The 21,612-nt window shown below is 36.3% G+C and overlaps 2 protein-coding genes across 5 annotated transcripts; one reads left to right on the forward strand and one right to left on the reverse strand.

Moving 5' to 3' along the window:
• Positions 1-9,068: 9,068 nt before the first annotated feature.
• LOC145136657 (putative amino acid permease 7) lies at positions 9,069-11,843 on the forward strand. Of its 4 annotated transcripts, none has more exons than XM_079070773.1 (8): positions 9,069-9,412; positions 9,508-9,576; positions 9,675-9,908; positions 10,005-10,098; positions 10,181-10,395; positions 10,498-10,631; positions 11,021-11,248; positions 11,370-11,548. In XM_079070773.1, the coding sequence occupies exons 1-8, from the start codon at positions 9,337-9,339 to the stop codon at positions 11,403-11,405; spliced, it is 1,086 nt and encodes a 361-aa protein (XP_078926899.1). In that variant the 5' UTR covers positions 9,069-9,336; the 3' UTR covers positions 11,406-11,548. The 4 variants fall into 4 exon arrangements, with proteins under 4 accessions (XP_078926899.1, XP_078926896.1, XP_078926897.1 ...); XM_079070770.1 differs by having other exon boundaries at positions 9,071-9,412; positions 11,375-11,843; XM_079070771.1 differs by having other exon boundaries at positions 9,072-9,412; positions 9,514-9,576; positions 11,375-11,843.
• Positions 11,792-21,228, reverse strand: PA200 (proteasome activating protein 200). The gene is made up of 34 exons (XM_079070769.1): positions 20,842-21,228; positions 20,103-20,205; positions 19,925-20,037; positions 19,652-19,774; positions 19,473-19,574; positions 19,230-19,395; positions 19,008-19,124; positions 18,837-18,904; positions 18,646-18,747; positions 18,334-18,550; positions 18,010-18,246; positions 17,792-17,919; positions 17,599-17,716; positions 17,289-17,507; positions 17,060-17,215; positions 16,897-16,973; positions 16,581-16,789; positions 16,283-16,490; positions 16,105-16,184; positions 15,905-16,022; positions 15,645-15,815; positions 15,365-15,533; positions 15,230-15,273; positions 15,103-15,145; positions 14,855-14,997; positions 13,774-14,758; positions 13,413-13,682; positions 13,230-13,325; positions 12,954-13,132; positions 12,789-12,870; positions 12,568-12,692; positions 12,388-12,480; positions 12,145-12,298; positions 11,792-12,033 (listed from the first exon to the last, which is right to left on the reverse strand). The coding sequence occupies exons 1-34, from the start codon at positions 21,000-21,002 to the stop codon at positions 11,992-11,994; spliced, it is 5,418 nt and encodes a 1,805-aa protein (XP_078926895.1). The 5' UTR covers positions 21,003-21,228; the 3' UTR covers positions 11,792-11,991.
• Between the last annotated feature and the right edge of the window lie 384 nt (positions 21,229-21,612).

A 21,612-nucleotide genomic window follows, 5' to 3' on the forward strand; every position in this document is an offset into this window, starting at 1 on the left:
GATAGTGGCATACCAGACAATTATCACGCAGAAAATTATCTCTACTACAAACAACTACTAATGGGCTGGCATTAGTGCCTTCGAACCACTCATACTGGGAAGGTAACTCACCTAAATGTTGAATCTCACGGTAAGAAATCTCTAACGGCTGCTTCGACGACTCCCTGATCTAATTTGGTCCATGCCTAAACCCCAAAACCATAACATGAAAGGCCCAATACTAGGTAGACTTCCCAAGCCCACTAATGGCCCACCATTGGCCCAATTTTCTCAATTGGGCCCAACCCCTCTAATGGTCCTCACCCTAGACCCAAAATAAGACATAGTCCAATAAAGCCCAAAATGATGATCCACTAAGACCCATAGTAGTAAAGTCCAAGAAAATGGCCCAAGGAAGCCCGCTGTCGTAACGAACGCAGGGCGTTCCCTTGTGGAACGCTGAGCATTCCTCACCAGTCCAGATCGCGAGCCCAACGGGAAAACACAGGGCGTTCCCGGACCTTACGCAGCGTGTTTGTGTCCAAATTCCAAAAACCGACCATTAAGCACTTAATGCTTAAGCCATGCTACCCAAAACATAGATCCAAGCCATTTAGGACCTCTAAGACTATAAAGTCGCGGACTTGGTGACTTTGCATGCCCCCAAAAACTCCAAACTCCAAAAATGGCATTCTAATTCCATGAAAATGGCCTTATCTCATGCATGAACACATCAAGACCTTCAAGATGGCAACTTTCTGTCTTAGGGACTCAAATAGCACCAAGGGTGGCAACCCTAAGCCTAGGAAATGGATTTGAACCATAAAGCTTCATCCTTGGGACCAAAAAGGTCCATGAAACCCAACACAAGAGATCTAAGCAAATAAACACCAAGTTCAGAGCTTTATACCTTATATGAGTGCCAAATGTTGATAAGGTTCTGGATCTATAAGCCTTTGTTCCTTTGATGATGCTTCAACAATGTCCACCTTCCTTCAAAACACCAAGATGCACTCCAAATGGTCTTCTAGGCTCAAAACACACAAACAAGGGATTAGGGTTTCGTGGGATCTGCTTAAGGGTGAGAGGGTGGATGGACTTTAGGGCATAATGTTCTTTATACAAAGGTTAACCCTAAATTTTAGGGTTTACACTTTGCACGTGAACGCAGTGCGTTCCCTAGGGGAACGCCCTGCGTTCGGGCTCCGCCTCCAAAAATACAAAATTGGCAAAAACAGTCCCTCATTCCCTCAACCTTGCAAACATAAGGTCCAAAAGTAATAATTCAACATATAAGGGACCAAAATATAAATAATACCTGGACTGAGCGTTACAGTTAGAAGCGAGTCCCAGAGCCCCAGAAGGCCTCAAGAAGAAGAGCTTTCGGCTTAGAAGTTCTGCTCGTGCAGAGCCCAGTTCCTCGCTAAAACCCCTTGTAAGTGAGTTATGCTTACCGTACTTTAAGTATAACTTATGTTTAAGTTCATTTTCGTTATTATGAATCTATAAACAAGATTTATCAGTGATTCAAAGTTGTTATACTGATTGATATACTTACGGGGATGATGTCTAGGCTGTTATTTAGTGAGGTGTTTAAAGTGGGATTTCCAAACAGTATACTTCGTATACCAAACAGACCCTACCTCCGATATGATCCTACCTGGTTGTTCCTTACTTGATAGATCATGAAAGTAGACTTTGAGTTAATGATTAATCTAGACTAATACTTAGTCGCAATAAATAATAAACTAAAACTTAGTGATAATAATACTAGGTTTCGTCAAAGGAAAAGACAATCGTTAGAAGCGAAGCGCTGTCTGAATTTCGAGTCATCACTTTAACAAGTGAGTGCATACTTACTTTCATCTTACACATAGATATGAAGTATTTAATATTAATACATGCTATACATGCTTATTATCTGTGTTCCTGATATCTATGTTATATGAACGATTGATACATGTTTTACTTGATTTAAAATGTATATATGTATTTTTATACCTATAAATATATTGGGTAAAGATGGGTAGATGAAAGATGATATGGATGATGAGAGATGATATAGAGGTTGAGAGGATTAATATGATGAGAAGCCTTAACTTTAAATTTGATCCAGTCATCTAGCAGAGTATTGATGACGACCACAGACTATTCTACACAGTCCAGTAGAATGCTAGCAGGCTCGCAACCTATAGGTGTTTGTGAACGACGTGTTCACCAGATGTACTCTAAAAACCCTGGCAGCTATGGACTTAGTGCCTTATAAATGAACATTGGCAACTATGGACTTAGTGTCTGTTGGATAAACCCTGGCAGCGATGGACTTCGTGCCTATTCCTTAGGACAATCCTTAGGAATGAATGAATGAAAAATAGATGATTCTTAGGGAAGAATCTTAAGAATGAAGATAATGATGATGGAAAATTGGGTTAATTGTTTGATGATTAAACATAATAATTATATTATTGTGGGTTGAAAACCCTATGTACTCACCAGGTTTCCCAACCTGACCTACTCAGTTTATTGTATCACATGTGGCTATATGAAATATATATTCTGCTGAGAGATTCAAGGAGTATTAGGCCACTAGTTTAATTACTGTAAGACTTGTAATATTTCGTTATGCTTATGTTTCTATATTGACGATGACATCCCGATGTTTTGATATAAATAAAATACATTACATCGGAAATGCTTTGATAACATCTTTATCATGTTTTCTGGGAACAAATTCCGCAATACTATTTTTCAAAAAGGATACTCTGATTTTTAAATAAGCATAAATAAATCGGTCTTTTCTGGCCATGAAAATGGGGATGTCACAGTGTAAAATGGGGCCAAGATCTCATACAAGAGTTCAAAACTCCATCAAACTCCAGATCTATTACGTCCAACTATAAAAGGACTCTGGGGATCCATAAAGTTGGTAACTTTATGGAACCCCAACACTCCAACTAGCCTAAACATGAAGAAAAGCATAAGAAAACCTAGACCTAAGCACATGGGGTCATAAAGTTTGGAACTTGAGGACGTATAAGAGTCCACAAAACGTACACAAAGAGGATAAGGAGAGTTTCTTGCTGAAACAAAGCTTCAAGGGTCACCTCCTTCTTCTTCTTCTTCTTCTTCAAAACACCACTAATCACCACAAAAGCTCAAAAGTTAACAATGGAGGCTAGGTTTTGCTTTGGAGGCTGAGGGAGAGTGTTTGAGGCTGAGGGTGGGCAACCCTAGCCGTTACATCCCTTAAATAGGGGCACAAACCCCGGAATTAGGGGTTGTCATTAAACAGCGGCCACGCCGTGGTGAATTGTCTCACCCAGACCGATGACGGAAATGTTGGGCTTGCAACGTATGTAACATCTCAAAAATCATAGGTAAAAATTTCATTTTTAAATCAACCAAAATCCATCAAATCATCAAATCAAACCATCAAGTATGCCAATGTAAAAATAGTTATCATAATACAAATCCCAAAATCATAAAAAAAATGCGGAAACACGGGTGGATGTTGTAACATTTGCATTCAGGCAGTCTTCCCTTTTTCCCTTCATTTAAAAACTCTTGAATTTTGGTCCCTAGCCAAGTACGTTTTGCGTACGCTAGAGTACGATGGGCGTACTGGCTCGATAGTTTGGTCGCGGACGCACCCACGTACACGAGATGTACGTGGAAGTACGCAGGGCATACGGTCTCCTGGGGAAAACCCTAATTTTTAGGGTTTGTGCCCTATTTAAACACCTTAAGTCATTCTTGGACCTTCTTATGACCAACCTCCACCTCTCCAAACCTTAAGAACGAAACCCTAAGTGTTTTGAGCTTGGAAGTGAACTTTGAAGGTGTTTTTGGTGATCTTGAAGGAAGAAGAACTCTTGGAAGTTGCATTAGTGTGGCTAGAGCTTGTGGATCCAGAACCATCAAAAGCTTTTGGAGGTATAAAGCTCTTAACTTGATGGTTCTTTTCGATAGATCTAGTTAGGGCTTATTTTTATGCTTTGTATGGTTCTTTAAGTCATGCTTGAGAGTATGAGCCACTCCAGAAGCTAGAGATGGTAGATCTTAGCATTTTTAAGGTCCCTTGTGCATAAAAATGAAATATTGATGTGTTATATTGGACCATGCATGAGTTAGGGTTCTTATTATGGGTTTTATTGAGTATTGGGTCCCATTAAGACATGCAAATGAGTAAAGTTGCCAACTTTACATGTTAAGACATCATTTAGGATCAGATCTGAGAATTGGACTTAGTGGCTTAACCGATTAATCACTTAATGGCGAGTGTGGACTGCTGTGGAGTACGATGGGCGTACCAGCTCGTACGCAACACGTACTGGCCAAAGGAGGCATACACAGGGCGTAAGTCTGATTATGCTGGGCGTACTCAGCAGTTGTTGACTTTTGCGATTTGGGTTATATTTTGACTATTAGGGTTTGGGCCTTGTTGGGCCACTAGTCTTTCTTACTTTGGGACATTGTTAGGCTTTGGGCCTTTTGGATTTGGGCCCATAATAGGCTTTGGGTATCATTTAGGAGCTTAGGCCATATTGGGCTTTTGGTGACATTTGGTTGGGCATTGGTTATTGGGCCAAGTGAGGAAAGGGTAAAATGGTCTTTTACCCTGGGTGTTAGACAAATGAACTAGATTCACAATTATGTTTTATGGGCTAATTATTAATTGGGGTTTTATTTGATTGATTAGCACGGGGATTTTCCGTTTCAGCAGCCCGATCATTTGTTTGACTGACAGCAGACTGAGGTGAGTTTGCTCACTATATTGTAGGACACTAGGATATGTTATGTGCTTGTAGTCTTTGTGACTCATGTTGTATGTGTTATATGCCTATGTGCATGTTTTCTATATGTATGTGGGGTGAAATAGACCCGGTACAGCCTAGTGTTGACATATGAGTTGAAACAGACTCGGGGGTGAAATAGACCTAGGGGTGAAATAAACCCGGTACGGCTTTGGGCCGCCACATGAGTTGAAATAGACTCGGGCGTGAAATAGACTCGGGGGTGAAATAGACCTGGCCCAGCCTTGAGCTGACAGATATGTATGGTATGCAGTATTTTGGGGAACTCACTAAGCTTCAAGCTTATGGTTTTACCGTGTGCTGCTATGTTGTAGTGTTATGTTAGATATGTATCCTGGTATATAGGATGTTGCTATGCTATAGTGATTTGTTATATTTGTATCCTGGAATATAGGATGTTGCTATGTTGTAGTGATCTGTTAGATATGTATGACCACCTGTATGTTCTAGTTATTGATTGTTACGACATATGTTGATATGTGATGGTGTGTCGGGTTCAGGCGGTCCTACTTTGTGCTGAAGGACAAGATACCCAAGGCGGTGTAGACAGACTGAAGGCATGCGAGGCGGACCAGTCAGACCGAAGGCCCAGAGAGCGGTCCAGATAGGCTGAAGGCCGGTGAGGCGGTCCAGTCATGTTGAAGGCTCTGTTTGCATGTTCTTGTTTGTTATGTTTATGTGGTGGTACTTTGGGGGAACTCACTAAGCTTTTGCTTACAGTTTTAGTTTTGTTTCAAGTACTTCTGAGGATCGTGGCAAGGCGAAGACGTGACCGTACACATCCTTGGTTTTTGTTGTGGATCTTGAGAGACTCTGATTTTGAATAATGTTTTTGGAAACAATGGTTATGTAAACACTTCTTTTTAGTAAATGGGTTTTTTTAAAAAGTTTAAATTTGTCGTGATTTTTGAGACATTACAGTATGGCGTATTTTGTGGGGGAACCCACTAACCTTTGTGCTTACGGTTTTTAGTTTATGTTTCAGGTACTTCCAGCTCGAAAGGGAAGGGCCCAACCTAATCGCACCGCATCCACCTATGATTTTCCGCATCACGTGATTTTAGGATTTCGTACTCTGATAATATGTTATCATGATATACTCTTGACTGTTTTTATATGATTACTGTATGATTGAAATGAATTAAAAAGTGAAAATTTTATTTGAATTTTTGAGATGTTACATCAGGTGAGTATGTCGTGCGTACACGATGGCTACGCCCAGCGTACTGGATCTAATCTGAAAGGGGACAAGGCATCAGCCCGTTACGTCTTGCATACCAGGAGGGTACGCCCAACGTACTCATCAGGTGTCCAAAACTTGACTTTAAGCACTTAATGCTTTAAGACCAGTCGTCCAAATCATAAATCTTGCTCTTGGGGATGTCTTAAATGATAAAGTCGAAAACTTAGATGCCTTTACATGGCTCAATAAGTCAAAAATCCAAACCCTAACCCTAAGTCCAAAGTATACTTTATTATCCAAGATCTCATGCAAAAATGAATGGGGGGTGTCCAAGCTCCCAACTTAATGACTTTATAAGCTCAAAATGATCAGAAATGATACTCAAAATGATTAAGAACAACCCAAGTCTCAAAAGTTCAAATCTTGGGACCAAAACACAACATAACATGGTCCAAATCTAGATCCAGAAAAAGAAGCATAAAGGTACAACCTTTATACCACCACAAGTTTGCAAGGATGATGGAAGTTCTGGATCTAAGAGCTTGAGATTCTTCAAGCTTCAATGGTGGACTTCTTCTTCTTCTAAGAGCACTAAAAACCCACAAAATCACTCAAAGGTCTCAAACTTTGCTAAAGTGGGCTAAGGTTTCGAATATCAGCTTTGGGGTGAAAGGAGGCTGAGAATGAAGAGGCTACAAGGGGTCATAAGGTGTTTAAATAGGGTCAAAACCCCAAAATTAGGATTTGAGGTTTTCACAAGTACGCCCGGCGTACCTCCACGTACACCCAACATACTAGCTAGAGTCTGCGCCCAAAAAATAAAAGAGCTACGTAGGGCGTAGCTCCCACATACGCCATGCGTAGGGACTAAAATGCAAACTTGTTGGATCATTAAGCTTAAAATGACAAGTACCTGAAGCTGAATGTTACAATTCTCCCCCACTTGAATCAGACTTCATCCTCGTAGTCCACCTCCGCAAACAACTTTGGATAGTTCTCTCTCATCTCCTCCTCAGGCTCCCATGTCCACTCTGAGCTTTTATGGTGCTACCACTGCTCCTTTACTAAGCTCACTTCCTTACTCCATAGGGTATTTGTCTTCTTATCGTGGATCGCGATCGGTCTCTCAATGTAATTCAGGCGCTCATCCACCTGAATATCCTCCAAAGGAACTACTGCGGAATCATCAACCAAACACTTTCGCAACTAAGAGACGTGAAAAGTGATGTGAATCTGACTGAACTCCTCGGGTAGCTCCAAACAATATGTAACCCTGCCCACCAAGGCAATAACCCTTAAAGGACCGATATATCTGGGGCCTAGCTTACCCCACTTCCTGAACCGGATGACACATTTCCAATGTGACACCTTCAGGAGTACCATATCCCCAACCCGAAATTCCAAATTTGACCGGAGTTTATCAGCTTAACTCTTCTGTCGACTCTACACGGTCTACAATCTCCCACACACCTGTTGGATCACCTCGGTAGTTCAGAGCACCACCTTCATGCTACCTATAACTCGCTGACCGACCTCACCCTAGCAAATCGGGGTCCAACACTTTCTCCCGTAAATCATCTCAAAAGGAGGTTGATCAATATTGGCGTGGTAGTTGTTGTTGTAAGAAAACTCAGCCAATGGAAGATACGTATCCCAGCTACCACCAAAATCCAATACACATGCCCGAAGCATATCCTCCAAGGTTTGTATAGTCCGCTCACTCTGACCATCAATCTACAGATGAAAAGTTGTGCTGAAGTGCAACCAAGTACCCAACTTCTCATGGAACCTCTTCCAAAACTTGGAAGTGAACCGAACATTCCGATCTGAAACCACCGAGACGGGAACCACATGCCGTGCTACAACCTTCCGGATATAGACATATGCTAACTTCTCCGCGGAAATGCTCTCCTGAATATGGATGAAATGCGCACTCTTGGTTAATCGATCCAGGATGACCCAAATCGGATCCACCCCTCGTGTGGTCCGCGGTAGCTTTGTGATAAAATTCATCATGATCTCTTCTCATTTCCAAACGGGAACAGAGCAGAGAGACATGGATGCATCACCAATAATGGAGGATGTGTTTCAGCGAAATAGAGTAGAGAGACGGAGAAGCAATGTCGGTGATGGAGGTTGGCTACCAAAGATGGGAGGTGATTTAAGTGTGGTGTGAGGTGTTTGAGGGTATGAAAAAACATCATGAAAGAAAAGGTTAGAGTGAGGGTTAAATTTTTTTTAGTAAAATTAGTTTAAAATATAAAATAAATAAAAACAGTTAAAAAATCATTTTACATGGGTAAATTCTCAACTAGCCAAGAAAATAAAACCGCAAATACGAAACGTGTTTTGAGAGTTGTCCGCACCATATCCACCATAGAGACCAATCTAATAACTTTGTCTAAAAAAAAATAGTTCTTTGCTTTTTTTTGTCCACGTCATCTAATAAAACCAATGTCAATTGAAACATATAAAATGATAAATCTAATAAAACCAATGTCAATTGAAACATATAAAATGATAAATCTAATAAAACCAATGTCAATTGAAACATATAAAATGATAAAATTAATATCAACTGTAAACGTGTAAAATGACAAAATCAATAATAAAAATTAATGCATGACCAAACTTTAATATATAGGTTTTTTATAAGATTGCCGTAATCACTTTTATTTATTTTGCTAATTTTGACATTTTGATAGTTACAAGAAAACTGCAAAAAAGGAAAAAAATTAGAATTTCAAAAATAACAGAGAGGTTTCTTGTTAGAAATAATCAACAAATTGATAAGGTAAATGACATATAATATGATTCTTTTGTATTTCATCTTCTTTTTTTTTAATTAAAACAAAACCAGGCAAATAATATATAATTCATTAATATTTTGGTATTTGTCCTTTTTAAATTGAAACAAACATTCACTTGTCTACTCCTATATATCTATCTTTGGTACCAATGGAAATAGAACCTTAACATTTGGCTGAAAAGAACAGTCAACTTCTCATACCTGATTACCTGTGGGCCATACCCCTCTATTTTTAATGACCCAAATATTAAGATAATAATGGAGCTACCGAAAGTTAAGTTCTTCAAAAGATTCCTTTATAATTATAATTAATCAGCTAAGATTGCTCCCAAAACAAGAATTGAATCTGCAGCATCTGATCACAAAGATTTCATTTCTATACGCTACTTGTTAGTCTACAAATTTGTTTGTCACTCGAAAAAGATAGTTTGACCATTATGCATAGTCTTTACTTGTCAGAATCTGGATGATCAATACACCCACCTAACAAAACAACTAAATCGCTCCAAGATTCATCAAAGGTCTAAGAATTTTTGGTAGAACAAGCAAACATGATCGAAGGAGAAGATAATTATGAAGAGGAGGAAGAAACTCCCATGTTGCGGCTATCTTCTTTAAAGCTCACTGGTTTGCTCCGTTTGATCTTCAATTTCTTCTCCTCTTTTTGTGTTTGGGTTTCTTTTTTACTCCATGTTGATTTTGATTTTGATATATCATATAAGTAACAGTTGAACAAGAACTCATCCATGGAGTTTCTGTCACCAATGATCACAACAACACAATAAGAACAGGTTAATCCAAAGTCAAACACCCTTTTTTTTTTCTAATCCATTTTCATTCAAGTCAGTAACTCTGGATATATAGATTAATTTCCTTGGATCGGAATCAGGCACACTATGGAGTACAGTTGCTCACATCATCACTGCAGTGATCGGATCTGGTGTACTTTCTCTTGCATGGAGCATGTCACAACTAGGTTGGATAGCTGGGCCTATCGCATTGTTATTCTTTGCATTGGTCACGTATGTGTCTGCATCCCTTTTATCAGATTGCTACAGATCACCCGACCCCATTAATGGAACTAGAAACCAAACTTATACAGATGCAGTTAGAGTCATCTTGGGTACTACACTACACGTTCAAAGTTTATAATATAATCTAATTTTTCATGTACGTATTTGTACGTAGTTTCTACATTTAAGTATTATTCGGTCAACAGGTGAAAAACAGGCATTGCTATGTGGTTGGCTTCAGTTTCTCAACTTCTTCGGGACTGGTGTTGCTTATGTGGTTACAACCTCAACTTGTATGATGTAATTTATTAACTATGCATCTTTCTCAAATATTTTCAAAGAAATGTTTGTTGTTCATGTATACAACACTTTATCCATACAGAGCAATTCAGAAATCAAATTGTTACCATAAAGAAGGGCATGAGGCTACATGCGAATATTCGGGCAATCTTTATATGTTTTTGTTTGGAGTTATACAGATTGTGATGTCACAAATACCTGATTTTCATAGCATGGTGTGGGTGTCCATTGTGGCTGCTATCATGTCGTTTTGTTACTCGTCCATCGGTTTAGGACTTGGTGTCGCTAAAGTAATTGGTACGTATATTATATTATTATTATTATTATATGTTAATAGAATAATAGTTGAATGAAGCTTGAGTTGTTAAAACAGTTTCTAATAAGTATCCCCGAAATCAGAAAATGGTAGAATAGATGGAAGCATCAATGGTGTCCCAGCTGGCAATGTACCTCTAAAGCTATTGTTAGCTTTTCAAGCGCTTGGCGACATCGCGTTTGCTTATCCGTATTCCATAATTTTTCTTGAAATACAGGTTGGTAATCTGTTATGAGAAATTAAATATCTTCTTACATTTTCTTTTTACGTATCCTCCTATTCATATTAAATGGTGACAAGTGGATTGAAATATTATTAATTTCATTAAATATGACATATGTTAACATTTGACATAAGTAGAATTATGAGTAGGAAGAAAATATATGAGAATATTTAATTTTTCATCTGTTAATTGGCTAAATACTTAGCCAGTTGGTATACTTAAAAAAAAAGGTCAAAGCTTCAATTCTTTGGAAGGTGTGATTGTTTAAATCAGCTCAAGCTCAGGGTTACTAGCTAAGGGTTACTGGAAGAATAACTTTTTTGTTAGAAAGATCTGTTAAATGTTTGTCGATGAGTGATGATTTTTTTTGTGTGTGTTTTAAGGATACCATTAAGTCGCCACCACAGGAGAACAAGGTTATGAAAAAGGCATCGGTTATTGCGATTATAGTGACTACTTTCTTTTACTTTGGTTGTGGATGCTTTGGATATGCAGCATTTGGAAACAATACACCAGGAAACCTGTTAACTGGATTCGGGTTTTACGAGCCTTACTGGCTTATTGACTTTGCTAATGCTTGCATCATTCTACATCTAATCGGAGGATACCAAGTAAATACTCACTACTCAATACTCATTCTACATTTTGACTTTTCAGGTCAAGTCAACGACTTCCCATATCAAAATTAACATACGAATCTATTAACACAACCTGTTTTCTTTTTTTGGTAAGGAAAGCTGTATAGTCAGCCGGTGTTTGCATATGTAGAAAGATGGATAACTGAGAAGTTCCCAGAATCTGTATTTCTAACGAAAATCCACCACTTGAAGCTTCCATTTTTGCCAGATTTTCAACTGAATCTATTCAGACTATCTTTCAGAACAGCATACGTTGTGTCAACAACTGGAATCTCAATGGTGTTCCCATACTTCAATGAAATATTAGGTCTCTTAGGGGCTTTGAATCTATGGCCATTAGCAATATATTATCCAGTGGAAATGTATAAAAAGCAAAGAAAGGTGGAAGCTTGGAGCACAAAATGGGTTGTTCTACAAATTTTTAGCATTGTTTTAATGGTGGTGTCAGCAGTAGCTTTAATTGGATCAATTGGAGGAGTCATAGAAGCAAAAACTAGCTAACATGTATCCAAAATGTAAACAAACACTGCTTATTTTATATCACATATACCATATAAAGAAAATTCAATACCTTTCTCTACTTAATAACATAAATACACTTCCTATCAGACTACTTATCAAATTTACTAGCTTTGTAGTTATAGTTGTAGTTCTTCTATTTGTTCCTCACTCTAAAGTGAGGTAGAATCATTAATCATAGAATCATAGAATATAAATCAAGCAAAATATGAAGATGAAGATGATGTGTCTGCCAAAACCTGCAAGTTTCCACCATGATTGTTATAATAAAGTCTAATAATTTCAATTGATTTTCTTGCAAAAGATTCAAAGAAGATGATGATTATTATAATTATGATATTATTATTTACCTCAAGCTGTTCTTCAGTGAATGAATCTTTCTGAACACTCCAAGTGTCTGCATGTGTCCTACGAAACTCTGCAACTGCTTTTGTAACAGTGGATTTAACTGGTGATGATTCCCCAACAAAACGAGCCAATAATGTTGCATGTTCAGGCAACCAACTAAAAAAAATCAAGAAATGAAAATTAGAGATACACTTTTTGGATATAAAGTAGAAGAAACATATATAGGCCTTTTAGAGTTTAATTACCTTGGCATATCATAAGGAACTGATAACACACATGCAACAAGAGCAAGAACACAACCATGTACAGAAGCAATTGAAGGACCCGAACTTGAGCTTCTGAAGAAATAAAGTAAAAAACAACTTGATGAATCTTGTGTTGAAGCAATAATAGATTGAAACTTTGTAAAATCGATAAAAAAAGACCTTTGTTTTCTTCTTTTCTGAAGCTTTGTAGCCTCATTGTAAGCTCTTTCACGGAAATTCTTTGATAGTTCTCCATCTTCACCCTTCATTAAGCCAGCTAAAACTGCTGCTGCATGCTCCCTTACCTGTGATTATATATAATAATAATAATAATAATAAATATATTTATTTTATTCAAAAACAAAACAAAAAAACTAAACTAATTAAATAACAAAACTTGCCTCCACTTGGTTATCTGTAAGTAACTTCTCAACTGTTTTCCAGATTTTCTGTTTCTCATCATTGGAGAGGATGAAAGTGTGCCTGTGAATGTGAGAATAACTTAATATCAAATAAAATTCTGAAATTTTTTATGAAAAGAGCTTCTGGATGCATAATCATAATACCTGTACATAAAGCTTCTTAGAAAAGTCAAAGTTGCAGATCTGGTTCTCCAGTTGGGATCTTCTGCTGAAGATAAAAGAATGGAAACTGCCTTTCTGAGATGAGCATCTGGAAATATTCTCCATTTTAGCAACTCAAAAGCTGCCTTTGCTAGTATTGACAAATCTTTATTTGAAGTTTCCTTCAAAAGAACAACAATAATAGCTTGTAAAAACAATGTGGAAAAGAAAAGAAAATCTCAAATTCCACATAGGCATAAATTTATAAATATCACATACCTGTAAAGAGATCACAGGGTAAAGAAACCCCACAAGCACATCTAGTAGGAATGCAGATCTTCCAGACTTCATTAATGAGATAACAAAATGGAACAACTACACATAAAAAAAAATATATATATATTAATTTTTTTTATTTAAACTACAACAATGAAGCAAACACAATTAAAAAATAATAATTACCGTTTCCATCCATTGAACATCATCAGGTGAGTTGCTATCTGATCCTGAGAAATTGTTTGTATCTGATAATTTCTCCAAATTGTCAGAAGGATTTGCATTCTGAATTGACACCACAAGTTCAGTAGCACGTTTTTGTAAAACCTGATCCCAACTATCTCCATGTTTTCCATTCCCCATATTACCCTTCTCATAATAGTCTACGTTAAAGGATGCATGCAGTCTGATATTTGAGCACAACACAGAAAGGGCAATAGCAATTGCTTCTCTCACCTGTTTCGACATACAGAAAAAACCAATATGTTAAACTTAAACAAATTAAACGCCAATTATGTACTCAAGGGTAAAATAGTAAAAAACCAACATGGGCAGTGGGATGGCTCATTCTATCAAGTAACTCCTGGAGTAACTTATGATGAAGTTCAACTTCTGATAATGGCATTCTTGGAGGTGAGACTTCTATCAAAGCAGCAGAAAGGAAAGAGTATCTTTTGGCAACAACAGTAGTGGTTACTGTTTGAGGTAAAGGCTCAATCAAACAATCCAAGATTCTTTGTCTTAAAAGAGGAACTCTTGTTCCATATTTACCCTTCCCAGTAACTGCATATCTTATACAAGCAGCCCATTCTGGAATAGATTCTACTGAAGGTGCAAGAAGAATGCTCTGTAATTGGACATTCATCCAGCTGTCCCATGCTTCTACAAGCCCTATGACATCAGCATGAAGCAATCCTGCAAAAGCTTCAGCAGCAACACACTGTTTGGACCTCTCTTTTGCATTTACAAATTCCTCTAATGCACTTTTCAGTGAGTGTAAAACAGGGACACCACATTCTTGAACTAATCTCTTGAATATTCGAGCAAAACTTGAGTAAAAAGTATCACTTCCAAAAAAGGAAATCCAAGAGGGTGTTCGAGGCCATGAAGATGAAAAGTCAAAGTAGAATCGGGTGATGGATTTGTCAGCTAAACTCTGGAATGATGAATTCCCATGTCCACTTCTTGAAGATGAGTTTTCGGTGTCACTGATGATGTGGACATTTGAAAGACTATCAAATGTTTCAGTAAAGAATCCTTCTTCTTGAAATATATTACTCAAAGTCCCTTCAAGTGAAGACTTTGTGTTTTCTTGTAAATCCGATTGTTCTTCATGTGATAACTTGTAAGGTGACTCTTTTAGTAACATGTTCAAAGCAGAAATGGCTAGGATTCTTGTTTGTGGAAGTTGACTTTTTAAGTTCTTTAGGAAATGACCAGCTGCTTCACTGAGAATCTTTGATGATAAATTTGGTTCATTTCTAGATGACATAGCCAATAACAAGAGAACCCTATTTGCCATCAAGTTATACCTATATGAAACAATTTATAAAAAAAAAATCAATACATGTTTTGCAAGAGTTGAAATAATCATATATTCATGTGTGTATATAGGCCAGAATGTTTACCTCCAATGCAAATTAGTTGACTCAAAACTCATAGAACTTATCTCAGAAACCAAAGCTGCAAAATCTGTTCCAGAATTGTCCTCTGATTTCCAGAAAACGTTTCTAGAGATCCCCGAAAAATAGATGTTGTATTTGACAAATAGCTGTTGATAGTTGCAAATTGCAAATTGCAAAGATTAGGTATTTAGTTAGCAAGAACAACACAGAAAAGTGGGCTATTGAAAGTTGAAACATCTGTGAACATTTACCTCATTGATAGCTTTCTGGGATTTCAAGGATTCATGATGAGAACTGCAAGCATAAACATAATGTCACACTAGATTCAATACGTATAATTCGAATGATATAGTAATAGTATAAACATAAGACACTTGCCTCAAAAGAATTCCAAGAAGGAAAGATGAGAAAGATTTTGGCTCCTGTGTATAAATAGGAAAAGAGAATAACTCATGACTCATGTAAGAAAAGAAAATGGAAGATAATATCATACTATAATTAACAACGGAATACCAATGTGAGATGCTTGAGAACAGTTTGAGTTCCAAGAACAGCACAAGAACCTAAAACCATGTATTCTGGTGTGTTTGCATTTCTAAGATTTTCAGTGAGTGTATGCACACACTTTGCAATGAGAGAAGGCCACCTTTTGATCATTTTCACTAGAGATCTTCCAGCAAGTCTGAATATTAATATAAAAAAAAAGACTAAACTTATCAAAAGGGTACCAATGAAAACAAAAGACTATATTAAAAGCTTAAGATAAGAAAGTTAAGAAAAGTAGAAAACTCACGTGCGAACAGTGTCATAGCTATGAACAGAAAGATTAAGAAGATCATCCAACAAAAGATTCACACTCTCTGAAGGAGAAATGTTTTTTATAGTACGAAACAAATGATACGATGATTGTGATGTTCTCCATGTATTGTGCATGTATGCTTTGTCAATGAGGGCCCACCTTGGCCTGAAGTTATGAAGCAACAAATCAAAACTAGGAATTAGGAAAACATAACATTTTGTCATTCAGAAGAATCAAGAAGAATATATATATACCTTTTCTTCCCTTTAGAACGTGATGGCATAATAAAATTAACAGGAGGTTCTATTATGGCAACAGATTCCAATTTCCATGCTTGCCTATGATTAGTCCACTCTTCATATTCAGAACTTCCTGTATATTAACTTAATTAAGAAAACAGGTCTAAAAGGTAATACTGAAAGTCATATTGTTGAAGGGTACATTAGTAAATTACCATAGTTCCCTAAAGCCTCGATGATACGGATGAGGAGTAGCAATAGAATGCTGTCATCTGATTTTTTCTCAAGCAAGTATCTGCAAGAGATGCGGATATTTTACTTTTTGAATTCTGAGAGATTAGAAGATAGAAAAAAGTGAGATGAGAAAAATGGAGAGAAGATTTATTTATTTACTTTGAAGCTAAATGAATGATATTAGCAGCTTTTTCACGCAATTTAATGCTACCAACACTTGAACCCGTTGCTCCAGCAATCAAGAAAGGTGGATTTTCAACTTTCCCATTTTTAAATGAAGGTATAAAATCAGGCAAACATGACAAAACACCTTGTAATGAGGAATCAATGCGCAAAAGTGTCACTTTCAAATGGTCTTTTTCATTTCCTGTAGATCATAATTGATATATATAATAAGACAAACATGACAAATTATCATATTATTTTATTCGGATAAAACATTTTTACACAGGTATACCAGGATCAGAATGGATTTTATCTTGACATATTTTGAGAAGCTCATCTAAAGCTGATTCCAAGTGCAGATTTAAAAGCTCATTGGCAAATTGAATTTCTTCCTCACTAGGGATATGCCATTTGGGACCTGTAAATCCTTCAGTGTTTGAAAAATCTTTGTTACTTATCCATTCCTCAAGTGGAGTCAAAGATGAATTGGCTGAAACAGACCTGTGAAAAGCCAAAATTCACATTTTAATGAGCTTAAACAAGTTATACAAAAGAATCATTTTGTTCATTATTTATAATTATAAGCAAAAATGGCAAAAGGAACATACTTGTATTGATCAACAGGATAATAGAGAACAAGACTTCCAAGAAGGGATCGAAGGACTTGATCACCAGCTATGTTAACCTTTCAGATTATAAAGTTGCAACAAATTAAGATATATTTGAGAACAAGAATCAAAAAAAATTATTAAATCAAAGATGTAAAGAAACCTTCCAAGATGGGGATTCAAAAGCAGAAAGTATTGTCTCTTTGAATTGATCCTTGTAATGAAGAAGTGAAGGACCTCCATAACTTATTGCAATTGACAAAACCTTCAACTGGTAATCAATGGATGTTTCTAGAGCTGGAGAAAGTGTGGCTCTTTCCTATCAATATTTATCAAAGATGTTAACTATTAACACAAGTTGCATATGAAAAATAGAATTATAAAATAAAAACCTTATTCAAAGATTGGCTAGTGAAATTTCCACTTCCTCCAAAACCCGTAAGAGGAATTCCTTTTAAAGATGATATAACAGAAGATAGAAGAGGTTCAACAAGATGACTAATAGCAAGTTCTGGATTTGAATGGATACATGCACAACAAAGAAGCCCAACTTCAGCAATAGCTCCAGGTAGAATATTCGTCTTCAAAAACTTGGAAACTTTTTTAATGGCCTGAAGGGTATATATGGAAATCTTATGATTATGAAATTTGAACAAGCTACCTCAAAATAATCGAATAATTTGGAGAGAAAAAGTTGAGAACCTGATTGTACAAGGATCTTGAAAGTCTTCCAAATAATATTTCCAACATGCAAAAATACTGAGGTCCATCTTCAACAAGAAATGTTCCAGATGTTGCAGGTGAATGGACATCTTCATTTCTGCACCACACAAAGTTCCAAATTAGAGGGACTGAATACGTAAAAGTTCCAAATTAGAGGGACTAAAGAACTTACAAAACACTACTAGGTTCCAAGTGTTGCAACAAAGAAAACAGGCGACATAAGAACTCATCAAGCCACTCTGAAAAACGTTCTGCAGGCATGAATGACAAATTATCTGTATCATCATCCAAAGTTGCCATCTGAAATTGGTACATAACTCGGTTAATTAATACATGAAAGTACGAAACTTTTCTTCAAAAATGACACAATCAAGAAAATTTTATGATTACATTAGAAAATATGGAGCCAATGAGTTGCATTGTTGCTAGGGTTTTGGGTGGATCATTGGCATCCATTCCAAGTAAAGCATTGGTAAGTGATATCATCAGAAGATCTTTGAACATGTCAGCATCATCATTAACATCATCTGTTTCCATTGATGAAGAAGATAAAGACATCAAAAACAGTGATCTCCCTGAAAAAGCTACCGATGTGACAGCTGTCTTCAACTGATGTGTAGCTGTCATCTAACCATTGATGAAGAAGAAGAAGAAGATTAAGTCATAAGTATGTCCAAATTAAGTCCAAAAATTATAAAATGTTATGTCACAAACCGTTTCTAGAGCCATGTGGAAACGAGAGACCAAAAATGGCAAAACCAATGAAGGCTCCACATAGGACAAAATAGAAGTTGCAGCAGCAACTGTTTCAGAAAGGTGTTCATTTTTACTGTATTGCCCTCGATCGATTAACTTCAAAACAGTAGTCACAAAAGATTCCCTTTCTGGTTGTCCTAAACAGAATTCAATCTGTTCACTGCTATCTGGATTCCTGAATTTATAACAAATCATATTATTATACAAGTTAAAAAAGAAAAGATAGTCAAAAGTGAATGAAAAAACAAGAGAATGACATGATGTTCTTACTCTTTCTCTCTTTGTAAACGTTTTTGAAACGTATACACCAAATGAAACAAAAATCTTTCAAGTGAATATGTCCAACGACCACCATTAGAAGGATGATAATATCTGCAACAAGTATCCAATCATGTAATTTATAAATACACATCATAAGTATCATTTAAAGATTGCAATAAACAAAAATCTAGAAAACAAACTGTTCTAAGAGGTTGACCAATTTCTCAAAGTGTTGTTGAGCCAAGCTACCAGGCCTTAACAGATAAACCTACAACGTATTAGAAAAATACATATGTTAGGGACCAAAATAAGAATTAGCAAAAAGAAATCTATGAACTATGACTAATCAAATATATGTATATGGATATTACAATTGATTTTGCAATGGCTTTTGATGGAGTGTGTGATCTATTGGAAAACAAAAATCTTGTATTTCTTGGGACATCAATAGAGAAAGGGTATGATCCACCTCCACTTGCCACAGGCACCTACAGAAATGAAATGACCACTTTTTCAATATCATGTTTTCAACTTGAAATCTTTAATGATTAATGATTTTGATTCCTCTTAGAAGAAACTAGAAAGTTAAGTACCTCAAACATGTTCAAGAATCGACTGAAGATCTCTGGTAAAAGATCCTCCCAATCCTTGGATTTGTAGTTCTTAATAACACGAGCAATAATAGCTGCCCATTGGCTGTTCCAAAACTGACAATTTGGTATAGAATCCCATTGAAGAATACATGCATTGATCCACTCTCTGTAATCACAAATAAAGGTTATCAATTTGCTTCAATAACTGTATAAAGAAAACAAACATCTATAAATTATAATTACCTTGAATAGAAATCCTTGTTATCAATATTTGTAGGAAGGAAAAGTCTCACAAATCCAGACCCTTCAAAAGCCGAGTTATGCCATGGATTTTCTAGTAGAGATCTGCAGATTGACAACATTATAACTTATAAGTTATATTATCAAATAACTATCTTAAATTATCATTATTAGTAACTTACCTAAACTCAGACCATATCTCTTGAGCAGAATTTGGAGGGAAAAACCTTCTACATGATCGAACAAGAGAAGTAACTGTTTCAAAATGTCTTTGCCTTATCCTCCATCCCTCTGGTCCTGTGTTTCTGTAGCATATATATATATATATATATATATATATATATATATATATGTCATAAAACTTAATAAAAGAGTATCAATGACACTCAATGAAAAGAGTAAAAGACAAGTGACTTTGATGCATTATAGTCATCATTTCATGAATAGATGTATACCTTGTGAAGTGTGTTTGAATCATTGTATCATAGAAAGGGCGCCAGTCAACTTTCAAAGTCAACTTTTTGCGAAATTTATTCAGCAAGCTCACAAGAACATTACCCCATCTCACCTAAGTGATTCCAGTTTCAGTATCAATGTATAATTTGGGAGATGTTTTGTAAGACAAACAATTACCTGAGCATAGAGTTTGTCTTGTGATGAATGAAACACTTGAAGCCCAAATTCCACGAGAGTAGAAACATCTTCCAATGATACTTCACTTTTTGCCTTTACAAACCTGCATGATTAATTGAGTGGTAAATATAAACAATAAACTACAGAGATATAAGATACAAAGAATGAAATTAAGCATGTAACCTTAATCATCTGTCAAAAGTTAAGCATAAAGAACATATCAAGACTTATGCATATGTACTCTTATAGAATGCCTGTATATAGTTTGTTTGTTTCAGAAAATTCAATATAATAAAGACTAAAATAGCACAATTCGTTCAGGGTTTTGACCAAAAAACAGATGAAGCCTCAAGATGTCAATGTTTGGGGATGTTAGTCCCCAATTACATCATAGTTCTGAAAGAACCCAATTCTTTAACTTCGTGGATGGGATTAATTAGCATTATTTCATCACATTTGGTTCTTGCCTATTTTACAGAAAACTAAAATGTAATGAAAAGATTAATAATACTCAAAATTGAACTGTTGGCGCTACTAATAGTTGACCTGTCAGAGTAAAGCCTCAAGATTTCATTAAAACATTCATCAATGATCTCGAAACAAGTAAAAGATCGAAAATTCATAGTAAAATTAAGTATAAACTAACATAGAAAGAAGCGATCGTTGTTACTTGCACAAGAATGCACATAAAAGAGTGAATATAATAGCGAATTGATACTGTAAAACAATTGGAACTTACAGGTCAATGACTGATATCCATTTGAGAGTGGAGTAGACAGATTCTGGATCACCCTTAGTGTACGATTCTTTCACGGATGATACAACACCAGCGAAGGATTCTTTCTCTTTCTTGGTGGCGTCGGCGACCGGAGGCGGGAGCCAGGCGTTATAGCGGTGCATTTCTACCTCTGGGTATATCAGGGTATGTATAATATGTGTTTCACGATGGTATATGTGTATATATAGAGGGGTTGGTCTTTTTCTTTCTGAGCAAGACAGAGATTGGAAATTTAGAGCAAACGGGGGGTAATTGGTATGAGTGGGTAAGGAAGGGAACGGGTGACCGGCAACCCAAGTCGGCGGTGGAAGGAGCTTCGGGTGAAGTTGATTTGCAACAACAATCTTATTAAGGTTTTGGTTTTGGTTTTGGTTTAATGTTTAGTTTTAGCAAGAAACCGTCGACTTTGGGGTCTACGGTTCTCTAAATCCCCTATTGGAAAAGAGAATTTATCTTAACATGCTTTTTATTAAAAAGATTAGAGTACAAAAACACAACACTAACTACCATATCTTATATCATAATTTAGGGAAAGTAAGTAATATAACCACTTTATAATGCTATTTAAAAAATAAAAAAATAAAAAAAAACAATAAAATTTTTATTTATGTAAAATGACCATTTTGTCCGAAATGATCCATTTTAGACCTGGTAATGTGGTCCCCTATAAATAGCATTTTGAACTCATTTCGGACTTAATTTCGAACTCACTCATTTCGGACTTCATTATAG

The sequence above is a fragment of the Lactuca virosa genome, chromosome 9 (genome assembly GCF_052849685.1).
Source record: "Lactuca virosa cultivar CGN04683 chromosome 9, Lactuca_virosa_CGN04683_v6, whole genome shotgun sequence".
Lineage (NCBI taxonomy): Eukaryota > Viridiplantae > Streptophyta > Magnoliopsida > Asterales > Asteraceae > Lactuca > Lactuca virosa.